General features: G+C 35.8%; 1 protein-coding gene across 1 annotated transcript in view; it reads right to left on the reverse strand.

Moving 5' to 3' along the window:
* ANO3 (anoctamin 3) overlaps positions 1 to 2,553 on the reverse strand; it is a 452,499-nt gene extending 449,946 nt beyond the window's left edge. Inside the window, exon 1 of the mRNA XM_025266342.3 lies at positions 1,845 to 2,553. Coding sequence (XP_025122127.1) covers positions 1,845 to 1,998 — 154 coding nt within the window. The 5' untranslated portion in view covers positions 1,999 to 2,553. The remainder of the gene's footprint in view (positions 1 to 1,844) is intronic.
* Between the last annotated feature and the right edge of the window lie 11,011 nt (positions 2,554 to 13,564).

Genomic DNA, 13,564 nt, shown 5'->3' on the forward strand with positions numbered 1-13,564 from the left:
CAAAGAGGTAGAGAAGACAAATATTATTAATAAACTAATATGCATACAACTAAACACAAACTTTATACTGAAATATATGCTAAGCAGTTATTGACTAAAAGGGAAAAAAGGATATAAGAAGGAGGAGGAGTTTTTAGGACGTTTTGCTTAGTTGTTTTGAATTTGAGGCACTGCCAGGATATCAATGAGGAAGTGTCTTCCAGGCTCTGGGTTTACACTTAAGCTATAGATGTACAGCTCAACTGCATGAAGACAACTGTTCAATTCAAGATGTGCTACGACAGAGATGAAATAAGATAAAATCCCTTGCAAAGAAAATGATTGAACTGGCAAATGCTTTGTTTATAAATTTTCGTTTCCTGTCTAAGTTTCCTGTATAAAGCTGCATTTACTTATAAAGAACTGATTTTCCCACTTTATGAAATTGTAGGTTCAATTCTCAAGAAGATTCTCAATTTAAGAAAAAGACAATAACATGGGGACCGCTTTTCTTACAATGGAAAGAAAATTTACAAAAGATTGTTATATATCCTGACTGTAGAACTGCCTATAGTATAATAAAACAAGTCACAGAAGACAAAGAATCTATCAACAAAAAAATCAGCAATTGGTTTGGAGTCACATAAAGCTTCTTTTTAAACATCTCAAAACAAATAAACATGCCAAATTCTCTTGGAATAATCCTCTGGTTACAAAATGGAATTTATTATTTCTGCAAATATTTTTCACTGGACAAAGATTAATGTCCAGTAACAACCAGAGTGATGAAGGCTTTGCTTAACTTTTTTTTTTAATTTTATTTTATTTAACTTTACAATATTATATTGGTTTTGCCATATATCAAAATGAATCTGCCACAGGTATACATGTGTTCCCCATCCTGAACCCTCCTCCCTCCTCCCTCCCCATACCATCCCTCTGGGTCGTCCCAGTGCACCAGCCCCAAGCATCCAGTATCGTGCATCGAACCTGGACTGGCAACTCATTTCATATATGATATTATACATATTTCAATGCCAGAAGGCTTTGCTTAACTTTTACATTCATATTACACTGTCATTTTTATGAGTAAAGATAAAGAACTAAATCATTATAGTTTTCCTTTAGAATAACATTTAAGTATTATTTATTATACAATTTTTTTCTACAAAGAACAATTTATTATTGACATCTCACAGCTGTTCATCCAAATGAAACCCTCAGAAGTTTTTGATGAATGCAAACTATTAGTGTCTAGCATTAGTTACTCAAAATTGTAGAGCAAGAAGGAAAACTGAGATTCTGGATAAGTAATACCCAAAGGTATCAAAAAAGAAATTCTTCATATTAAATTCTATTAACACTGTCAGCTCACACAGAATCCAAATAAAATAACAAAACCAAAAGGAATACTATCTTGTTCTTAAAGAGAGGCAAAGCATATATTGTCTTTGATATAATTATGTAAAAGAAAACAGAAGTAAAAAAGAGGAATGAAAGAAGGCAGGACTTTTTTTTTTTTTGCAGTTTATGGATAAATCCCCTGATTTCCTCAGTCGTCCCAAACAAAACAAAGCCATGATAGACTTGAGTGTTTAGGCAAACAAAATCTACTTCACCATTAACATTTTTTTAGTTCATTGAATTTGTTTTCTGACATTTTACTCTATTGGCAAACCCTCTATTCTTTTCTATAAAAAGTATTTATATATTTCAGGAAAAAATAGCTCAAGAAACTAAAATTGACATCAGTTACACGACTGCAAAGTAAATGACATTAAGATTTACTTTTTACACATCTGGCATTTAAAAAGTACAGATGTAAGTTAAGATACTCAAAAATATCAATCTAAGGTTTAGCTTACCAACAGGGACAGAATTGGAGTGCTGAAGTTCCCATTGACTAGAATCACCAGAAAGTTCAGTCAAGCAGGTTAAAGCAAAATCTGAGCTGGAAGCGTGCTCATGTCTGAATCCTTCAGAAGAAAGATTATCCAATTCAAACTTCACAGTTGACATTGCAAAATTCTTATACAGCTATATAAATCGAAGTTTAAACTTTGATTCAGATAGTTCAAACTACTGAATTTTTAAAAATCACAGGAGGGGGAAAATCACTGTTTTATAATCAGCAACAACCCCAGGCTTTCTAGTAATTGTTTTCACTTGGAAATTTAAAAGAGATAAAACATGCAGAGCTGACTTTACGAAGTTTTCTGTATTCACTCCCTTCCTAAGCAATTGACGTCAAGAGGATGGATGGATTTTAGCGCTGTTTTCCTTGAAGATAATCTTGCTGCCTTTAAATGATAGTAGTGCTAACCCCATCTCAGAGAGGCTGCAACAGAAAGTAAAATGAGCTAAGTGAGGATACAGGCAAGGCTGCAGAGAGATGCTTTTAGTAACTTGGTATTAGGTCTCCGCATATCTGTACACAAAAGATCAGCTGGGTGGGGCTAAGTACTGTTGGAGAATGCAACTTTATTCCACTGGGCAGCACATCAGAGGAATGTCTTAATTTGGAAGGAAGTTAATTCTAAATTATATTTCCTCGGTCAGGATTGTGAGACTGTAGTTTTCATGCTTACTGAAACATGCTTGTGATAGTGGAGATTGAATGGTGAGTTAAACTAAAAAGTTCTGCACAACAAAAATACAATCAATAAAATGAAATGGCAAGCTATGGAGTGGGATAAAACATTTGTAAACCATGTAACTGAAAGTGCGTAACATCTGAAATATACAAAGAATTCATACAATTTGGAAGCAAAAGAATCCAGTTAAAGAAGTGGCATGTCTTCCCAAGAAAACATACAAATGGCACAAGTAAGCAAAAAGGTGTTCAACGTTGCAAATCATCGGACAAGGGCAAATAAAACCACAATGAGATACCCCTTCACATTCATTAGAATGGCTATTACCAAAGAAACAAAAACAAAACAAAAACACAAGATATAACATGCAGGCAGGATACAGAAAAAAAAAAAAAAAAAGAAGAAGAAGAACACTGTGTACTGTTGCTGCTGCTGCTTTTGCTGCTGCTGCTGCTAAGTCGCTTCCGTCGTGTCCGACTCTCTGCAACCCCATAGACGGCAGCCCACAAGGCTCCCCTGTCTCTGGGATTCTCCAGGCAAGAACACTGGAGTGGGTTGCCATTTCCTTCTCCAATGCATGAAGTGAAAAGTGAAACTGAAGTCGCTCAGTCGTGTCCGACTCTTAGCGACCCCATGGACTGTAGCCTACCAGGCTCCTCCGCCCATGGGATTTTCCAGGCAAAAGTACTGGAGTGGGGTGCCATTGCCTTCTCTGGGACAACGCTGTGGAGGTTCCTCAAAAGATTAAAAAAATAGAACTGCTGTATAATTTGGTAATTCCACTTCTGGTTGTATAAAATGAAATGAAACCATTATTTTTAAGAGATATTGCACCTCCTTGTTCACAATAGGCAAACATGAAAGCTATATAAATGTCCACTGATAGATAAATGGATAAAGGCAATATAATATATGTACAATGGAATATTACTTAACCATTTATTTCTTCATTTAAGTGAGTATGTATTGACCCTGTACTAGGTATTAACTTATATACAAAAATGCCAAGGAAGGCTCACTGGAAAGAACGGGGGCTGGATCTGGTCTCAGTGGGAAAGAGAGGTATGATTCACTAGCAATCTTAATTATGACCATGGTATTAGGTATGGGCATAGATGTGTTATACATGAGGAATGGCAATTTTACTTTCTGTGTTCAGCACTCTGAGATATGCAGCTGATTCTAGAAGACAATTATGCAGAATTGTGTGTATAGTACCAGTTCCACACATAGATGGTGCAGCTTTAAGCACTGGTATTTGTTGGACTACTTAAGCTTACTTATTATTCCCCTGCATTCCCCTGCAGGCCAGGTACTGTGGAATGAAAGACAATCCCCAGCCAGGTTACAAATACATTTGAAGGCTCTGAGAAGGTAAATATATAAAACAGGCTCGCAAATCCACTGCTGTTATAATATAAAAGGATTCTGGAGAAAAAGTGACAAGTCTTACTCATCATTAATTATTGTAACTGAACAAACAAGTAAAGAAAACTGGCTCTCTGCTCTACATGCTTTTATAAACTACTGTTCATAGCCATGGAATCATCATCATTCCAACAGCAAGGACAACAAGAAAATATGCTAGGCAAACCTAGGCTACCACAGTTCTTGAACAGGAATGAACAATCTGACTGAAATGGCTAATATGACCAAGTTTCTCTGGTAATTATATGACACTTTGCTTGGATAAGATGGTGAAAGCATAACCAAATTATCAGTTTAAAAAACAAAATACACAGTTTCCATATGTTCTTGATATCCCATTCCTGGGATGTATCTGGAAAAAACTATACCTCAAAAAGTTACATGTACCCCAGTGTTCACTGCACTATTTACAATGACCAAGACATGGAAAAAACCTAGATGTCCATTGACAGATAAACAGATAAAAAGATGTGGTACATACATAAAATGGAATATTCAGTTCAGTTTCTCAGTCGTGTCTGACTCTTTGCGACCCCATGAACCACAGCACTCCAGGCCTCCATGTCCATCACCAACTCCCAGTGTCTACCCAAACCCACATCCATTGGGTCAGTGACGCCATCCAACCATCTCATCCTCTGTCATCCCCTTCTCCTCCTGCCCTCAATCTTTCCCAGCACCAGGGTCTTTTCAAATGAGTCAGCTCTTCACATCAGGTGGCCAAGAATTGGAGTTTCATCTTCAACATCAGTCCTTCCAATGAACACCCAGGACTGATCTCCTTTAGGATGGACTGGTTGGCTCTCCTTGCAGTCCAAGGGACTCTCAAGAGTCTTCTCCAACACCACAGTTCAAAATCATCAATTCTTTGGCGCTCAGCCTTCTTTATAGTCCAACTCTCACATTCATACTTGACCACCAGAAAAACCATAGCCTTGACTAGACAGACCTTTGTTGGCAAAGTCTTTTTAATATGTCTCTGCTTTTTAATATGCTGTCTAGGTTGGTCATAACTTTCTTTCCAAGGAGTAAGTGTCTGTTAATTTCATGGTTACAATCACCATCTGCAGTGATTTTGGAGCCAAGAAAAATAAAGTCAGCCACTGTTTCCCATCATTTGCCATGAAGTGATGGAACTGGATGCCATGATCTTAGTTTTCTGAATGTTGAGCTTTAAGCCAACATTTTCACTCTCCTCTTTCACTTTCATCAAGAGGCTCTTTAGTTCTTCTTCACTTTCTACTCAGCCATAAAAAAGAATAAAATAATGCCATTTGCAGCAACATGGATGGACCTAGAGATTAGCACCACCTGGGAAGCCATAACATGCACATACTAAGTGAAGTCAGACAAAGACAAATATCATATCACTTATATGTGAAATCTAAAAAGATACAAATTAACTTATTTGTAAAACAAAAAGAGACTCACAGACATACAAAACAAATTTATGGTTACCAAAGGAGAAAAGGGAGGATGGATAAATTAGGAGGTTGTTATTAACATATATGCACTACTATATATAAAATAGGTAACCAACAAGGACTTACTGTATAGCATAGGAAATTATACTCTATATTTTGTAATTACTATACCAGAAAAGAATCTGAAAAAGAATATATATTACATATATATATATATATATATACACATATAGACACGCACACACACAATCTAGATAGCATATTCAAAAGCAGAGACATTATTCTGCCAACAAAGGTCCATCTAGTCAAGGCTATGGTTTTTCCAGTGGTCATGTATGGATGTGAGAGTTGGACTGTGAAGAAAGCTGAGCGCCGAAGAATTGATGCTTTTCAACTGTGGTGTTGGAGAAGACTCTTGAGAGTCCCTTGGACTGCAAGGAGATCCAACCAGTCCATTCTAAAGGAGATTGGTCTTGGGTGTTCTTTGGAAGGAATGATGCTAAAGCTGAAACTCCAGTACTTTGGCCACCTCATGCGAAGAGTTGACTCATTGGAAAAGACTCTGATGCTGGGAGGGATTGGGGGCAGGAGAAGAAGGGGACGACAGAGGATGAGATGGCTGGATGGCATCACCGACTCAATGGACATGAGTCTGAGTGAATTCTGGGAGTTGGTGATGGACAGGGAGGCCTGGAGTGCTGCGATTCATGGGGTCGCAAAGAGTCAGACACGACTGAGCCACTGAACCAAACTGAACTGAACTGAACACACATACATAAGTTGTTGTTGTTGCAGTTTAGTCGCTAAGTCTTGTCTAATTCTTTTGCCACCCCATAAACTATAGACCGTCAGGCTCCTCCAGAATACTGGAGTGGGTTGCCATTTCCTTTTCCAGGGGATCTAGAATCACTGCGTTGTACACCTGTAAGTCAATTATCCGTCAATAAAAAATTATAAATGATATTTCAGAAAAATACTATATTTAAAATAAAAATGAAAGTATCAGTAATATTCTGAATGCCTGATGAAGTGCTTTCACGGCAATACACACAATTACTTGTCTCCTACCACCTAAGGATTCTTAAAACTTGAGTTAAGGCTTCTCGGAAAGATATAAATAGGTCAGTAGTGATAAAATGAGTAGCAGAAAAGATAGTTGGCATAAATTTGGGGAGATGATAAAAGCAAAAGGTACATTATACAATTTAGAGAAATAAAGTAGATTCTAGAATCATGAAGGATGGGCTTATAATAATTGAAATATCTGTTATGGTAGATAGTAAAGGGCAGTTTCTTAAATCTATATTTAAGAAACTAGAGTCTAGATGGTTTGATTTAAAGATCCCCTGGAAGTGGGCATAGCTACCCGCTCCAGTATTATTGCCTGGAGAATTCCATGGACTGAGTAACCTGGCAGGCTACAGTCCATATAGTCAAAAAGAGTCGGACACAACTGAGCTACATACACACACACACACACACACACACACACACACGGAGGTTTAACTACATAATAATTTCTACCCTCTATACCTCTGAAAAGTCTGCCCAAATCCTGCAGTGTTCCCTTTTTCAAGCAATCCTTGAAAGAATGTGGTTACATGGAAATGTGATTTTGTATAAGAACCAGAGTTAGAATTGCCTAAGTGATTTTTCAGCAAAACACTGAGGGTATGATATCTTATATCATAACACAGTCTCATTTTTTCTAGCATGGGTTTTAGTTTTTGAACATGAGGACACCTTGGGAAAAAAAGAATATATATATATATATATGCATGTATATACACACTATATATCTCCAGTCATCATCCCTCTGTACTCATAATACTACTGTATTTTGATTATCAATATATGACATATTCATATAAAACTACTTGAAATTTACTAAAACTTAAATATTACATTTTATTAATCACATACTTCAAAGTGTCTTCATATAAGTGTGGAAAATGTTACTAACTTGCTCTAAGACAGGTGGATCTATAAACCATACAAAATTACTTGAAATGGTCCATATATTCATAAACCAGCAATTACTATTCTCCAGTATATTAAAAATAAGATTTTACTGTTATGAATAATATATATGGGCAAACTTTGTCAACAAACTCACTTCAATGTCCTTTTCCACTAGAGATGTAGGTACAAACATCTCCTGAGGCCTGAAAATGTCAGTAATAAAGAATGTTTCCTTAATGTGAATACTAAAGAACTGGAACCCTCAGCACATATCTACTCTTGGGTCTTTGGTCAGAATGTGACTGCCAGTCTTTTTTTTTTTTTAAGTTAAGAAACACTGTATTTTCCTCTTTCCCCCTAACAGTTTTACTGAGGCAAAATTGACATAAAACATTGAGTAAGATGGAGATGTTACCTAAGTTAGTTCTAAACTTCAAATTCTTTCATGAAGTATTTTCCACGATAGCTTAGCTAATGCTTATATTCAGAATATTTGTCTGTAAATCTTTGGAAATATCAGTGCAAACTTTTTACTCATGTCATCTTTCTGATACCTGAAACACATCCTCCAATATTTTTCTCCTTAGAGTAGGAACCTAAGAGGGCAGGAAACGGCACATAACCTTCCTGTTGACTGGTCTAACTCTGAAAATTTTTCTCTCAATCTGGATCAGTTTGTCTCCGTTATTATAGTAACCACTCACTTGCCAGTGGTTACCATAAATTCAAATCTGGTCCTTTATTCATTCTAAAATATAAACTGCATTTGCAAAACTTTGTCTTCTTCAGTAAAGCCTATTTGTTATAATGTGTCTTGGATTCTTAACAGGCCAAAGTAACTTGATTTTATTTTTAAAATAGTTAAACTTATTTTGAATCACTGCAATTTTAATAGTATCATCAATACATTTTCAAACAAGTATAATCTTGCTTTTTACACAGGTTTTAGGATATGTACAAATTCCCAAATGAACAATTGTTATGAATTGTAATTGTTTATAACAATTTTTACTTTATAACAGTTGAATAATTGTTATGTGAAATATCACACAATATCAGTGACATGTCACAATATCAGTGAAAATATCAGACAACATATTTTCACTGTCTCAGATGCTTTGCTCTTGGATGCACAGAAGTATATTTATCATTTTTCTGGTTTCAGAATGAGTCTTTGAGCCAGCAGGTTTATACCCTATCTTTTCCATTGAACCAACCATTGAACTAACTAAATAAATTACCATAGACTACCCTTGGATTAGCAGAAAAATTTCAAAAATCTAAGAGTAGCAAGACAGCAAAGTATCAGAAAATTTTAGAAAATTCTGGACTATATGGTGGAGGTGAGTGTTAAATAGACTGAATAATGGGCAATTCCATGATAACAAAAAGGAAGTTGCCTCAAAATAAATAGAGTTTGACTCAGGATGACCATGGACAAATCCTCCCCAGTTGAGAGCCAGAGATACTGAAATTAAGATGAGATATGCTCCTTTTTCTTAATCATCATTTGATTCTAACCTTCCAATAAGAAAATAATTATATACCTAAAAACTTTTTAATAATTATGCTCTTTTTGCTCTGGCTAGTAAATCTAGTACGTTAATTGAAATGACAATCATGAATATTATTTCATTCCTATTCTGAGCAGAAAATTTTCACTAAATATGTAGCTTATCATATGTTTTTTGTAGATATTCCTTTATTAGATTATTGCCATTCCTCCTTATTCATACTTCAATAAGAACATACTGCTTTTATAAACAAAGTATGTGGGTTGACTTGTGCCTAATACTTTTTCAATGTCTATTGAGATGATTTCCCTTTTAATGTGATTGTTAAATTTAAAACTAATTTTTATTCCTACACTAAGTTCAACACTGACCTTGATGTAATCATTATTTTCATGTATCAATGGATTTAAATGCTAATCTTGCACCTATGTTTATGAGATAGCTCAGCATGTAATTCTCTTTCTTTAGTCCTTATAAGATGTGGCATTGAACATGATACTGTCCTTCTGTAAAATAATTAAAACTATTATTTTTCCTGTTCTCTGGAAGAATTTTTTTTAAGATTAGTATTATTCTTCCTTAAATGTTTGGTAAACTAACTTGGGAAACCATCTGGAACTTGAAGTTTTCTTGCTTTGAAAATTCTTAATTATTGATCTAATCTCTTTACTAGATAGAGAACTTTTTTTTTTCCCACTGAATTCCTGAGTCAGTTGTGAAATGTTGTCTTTCCCAAGGTACTTTCGGTTTCTATATACTTTTAAAAATTCTTTTGCATAATGCTATTCATCACCCAACTCAATGAACATGAGTTTGAGTAAACTCCAGGAAATAAATGAAGGACAGGGAAGCCTGGTTTGCTGCAGATCATGGGGTCGCAAATAATCAGACATAACTTAGAGAATAAACAACAATTCATAATATGGGTTTCCCTGGTGGATCAATGGTAAAGAATCCGCCTGCCAATGCTGGAGACACAGTTACAGTCTCGGGGTCAGTAGGATGCCCAGGAGAAGGAAACTGTGAATCACTCCAGAATTCTTGCCTGGGAAATCCCATGGAAAGGGGAGCCTGGACAGAGGCAGGCAATGTCCATGGGGTCACAAAGAGAGTCCCACATGACCTAGTGACTAAACAACCACCACCAAATTCATGATAGCATCTCCATATCCTTTTGATGTATGTAAGGTCTGAAGTTATTTCCAGTTTTTATTCTTACTACTGACAATTTATGCCTTCTTTCCTTTGATTTGATCAATCTTGTTTAGGGTATTTTTACTTCTATTTATCTTTTTAAACATGACAGCAAACTTTCTTGATTTTCTCCTTTATTTATTTCTTGTATATATCAGTTTCTTTTTTATTATTTTATTTTATTTTTAAACTTTACAATATTGTATTAGTTTTGCCAAATATCAAAATGAATCCGCCACAGGTATACATGCGTTCCCCATCCTGAACCCTCCTCCCCATACCATCCCTCTGGGTCATCCCAGTGCACCAGCCCCAAGCATCCAGTATCGTGCATCGAACCTGGACTGGCAACTTGTTTCATACATGATATTTTACATGTTTCAATGCCATTCTCCCAAATCTTCCCACTCTATATCAGTTTATACTTTTACTTTTAAAATTTCCTCTTCCTATTTTTTTTTTTTTTTTTGGAATCAGTTTACTGTTTATTCTAGACTCCTAAGAGGTATACACAGATTTTCAATCTTTCTTCTTTTCTAAAGTATAAATTCAATGTTAACTTTCCTCTAAACATGGCTTTAACAATATCTCATGTTTTGTTGATAGTTATTAATACTTTGCTATTAATAGTTAATATTATACTTTATGTTAAAAATTAATATTATCATTTTTACTCAATTCAAATTATTTCCTAATTTGCATTATGATTTCTTCCTTGAATTATAGGCTACTTAGTACTTGCTTAATTTGCAAATTTGGGCCCTTCCTTCTTTCCTTCTTTATTTTTTTCCATTTGTTGGTTTTACTGACAAGTTGGGTTTTAACATGGCAAGAACCATGATTTCCATCTTTGGACTTTTATTGAAAATTATTTAAGACCCAGCATAAGATCTTCAGTGCAATGTTCTTACAGGCCAGCAAGGCCATCTGTTAACCATACTGTCTAAGCTTCGAAACACTTGGTGATTTTTATCTGCATATTTCACAAATAACTGGGAAATTTTTCTTACAATCTTCTACTACGAATGTGTATTTATCTATTTCCTTTGTGTCATGTTTGCCTTGAGTATTCTGAGAATATGTTACTAGTCCACACGCAAAGTTATAACACTTTATAGTGGATTTAACCTTTTTCTTAAGAAATGATATACTCCTTATATCTACTAAAATTTATTGACTTATAGACCTCATGCAAAGAGTTGACTCATTGGAAAAACCTCTGATGCTGGGAGGGATTGGGAGTAGGAGGAAAAGGGGACGACAGAGGATGAGATGGCTGGATGGCATCACCAACTCGATGGACATGAGTTTGAGTGAACTCCTGGAGTTGGTGATGGACAGGGAGGCCTGCCGTGCTGCGATTCATGGGGTCGCAAAGAGTTGGACACGACTGAGGGACTGAACTGAACTGAACTGATAGTCTGTTTATCTGATAGTCGTTTAGCAACAATAGATGTTTAGCAACATCAGGCTGGTTTTGCTAATATTTGTAGACTATAACATTTTTCCATCTCTTTACTTTCAAGCATTTTGTATTCTATATAACAGTTTTGACTCTTCTAAGGAGAATATGACAAGGCTTTTAAAAATCTCAGTGACAGCCTTTGTGCTTTAATTGTTCTTAATGTATTACATTAGATGTGGTTACTGATATATTTCGGAGAAGGCAATGGCACCCCACTCCAGTACTTTTGCCTGGAAAATCCCATGGACGGAGGAGGAGTCTTGTGGGCTGCAGTCCATGGGGTCGCTAAGAGTCGGACACAACTGAGCGACTTCACTTTCACTTCTCACTTTCATGCATTGGAGAAGGAAATGGCAACCCACTCCAGTGTTCTTGCCTGGAGAATCCCAGGGACGGGGGAGCCTGGTGGGCTGCCGTCTCTGTGGTTGCACAGAGTCGGACATGACTGAAGCGACTTAGCAGCAGCAGCAGCAATTGATATATTTAAGATTAAATCTACTGTTTGTTTTTTTTTTTAATTGCTTAACCTTCTGGACAAACCAATGGTTTTTTTGTTTTGTTTCTCTGCTATTCTTATTTTCCCATAATGCTATTATACATACTTTAATCTTCGCTTAGTGATCACCATAATACAAAATACTTTAATAAATTGACACTTTTGCCACTTCTTTAAAAGAACTTAGAACTTTTAGACTTCCTTAATTTGTCTCCTGCCTTTTGGGGCTGTAACTAATTGTGTATATATGTTTAATCACTACAAGAAAATATTATCATGGTTTCAGTTCTATTTATTCAAATATTTAACCTGTTCTTTGTTCTTGGCTTCTTTTTTGCAATTTCATACTTTTCTAACACTTCTCTCAGATTTTTTTTATCTAAATAACTGCCTTTGTAGTTTTATTATGGGTTTTTGTGAGCCATGACACTTGTTCACTAAAGAGGCTGGCAGAGGCAGCAGCAGCCAAAAGCACTGATGTTTTGCCAAGCACCATTTGTGACTGTTATGGGAGGGAGTATGCTGCCCTACTTAGCTGATCTGAGAAAATTTGTTATATCATCAAGGACTCTCCCAAAGCAAAGAGAATCAGATTAGGGTCTTGCTCATGTAAGACTGCTGAGTACACATAATCTATCACTCTATTAGATGAAACTATAGATAGAAATGTAGTGTGAAGGTTTCTCAAACACTTCCATGTTAGATAGACATAATGAGGTAATAGAAGTTGATCTGTTTTTAGTGTTTATTCTATCTGAAGATGGCAAAGGTTTCAGTTTACTCTGTTGCCTTTTTTTGGTTTCCCCAATTGTTTTTGGATTTCCCTAAGAATGCCTGATTAAATAGAGGCTACACATCACAGCTCTTTTAGTTGGAATCCAGTATTACATTACTAAAGCCCTATTGTGGTGGTGCTAGGATGTGGGGAGAAGGGAATATACTATAACTATGTGATAAATTTCAGTCTTAGAGGGTCTATGTCTCACTCAATTTTAAATAAGAAACATATCCTCTCAAAATATATTTTAAATATTTGTATATTCATCTATAATGTCAAGGTACAAATGGCAAAAAAAAATTTATTCTTTGATAGATATACTTTTTTCCCTAAAATTTAGCCAAAACTAATTTCTTTTTTTTTATTTTAATTGGTGGTTAATTACTTTACAATATTGTATTGGTTTTGCCATACATCAACATGAATCTGCTATGGGTATACACGTGTTCCCCATCCTGAACCCCCCTCCCTCCTCCCTCCCCATACCATCCCTCTGGGTCATCCCAGTGCACCAGCCCCAAGCATCCAGTATCATGCATCGAACCTGGACTGGTGATTCGTTTCACATATGATATTATACATGTTTCAATGCCATTCTCCCAAATCATCCCACCCTCTCCCTCTCCCACAGAGTCCAAAAGACTGTTCTATACATCTGTGTCTCTTTTGATATCTCACTTACAGGGTTATCGTTACCATCTTTCTAAATTCCATATATATGCGTTAGTAT

Source organism: Bubalus bubalis, chromosome 16, assembly GCF_019923935.1.
Source record: "Bubalus bubalis isolate 160015118507 breed Murrah chromosome 16, NDDB_SH_1, whole genome shotgun sequence".
In the NCBI taxonomy this organism is placed as follows: domain Eukaryota; kingdom Metazoa; phylum Chordata; class Mammalia; order Artiodactyla; family Bovidae; genus Bubalus; species Bubalus bubalis.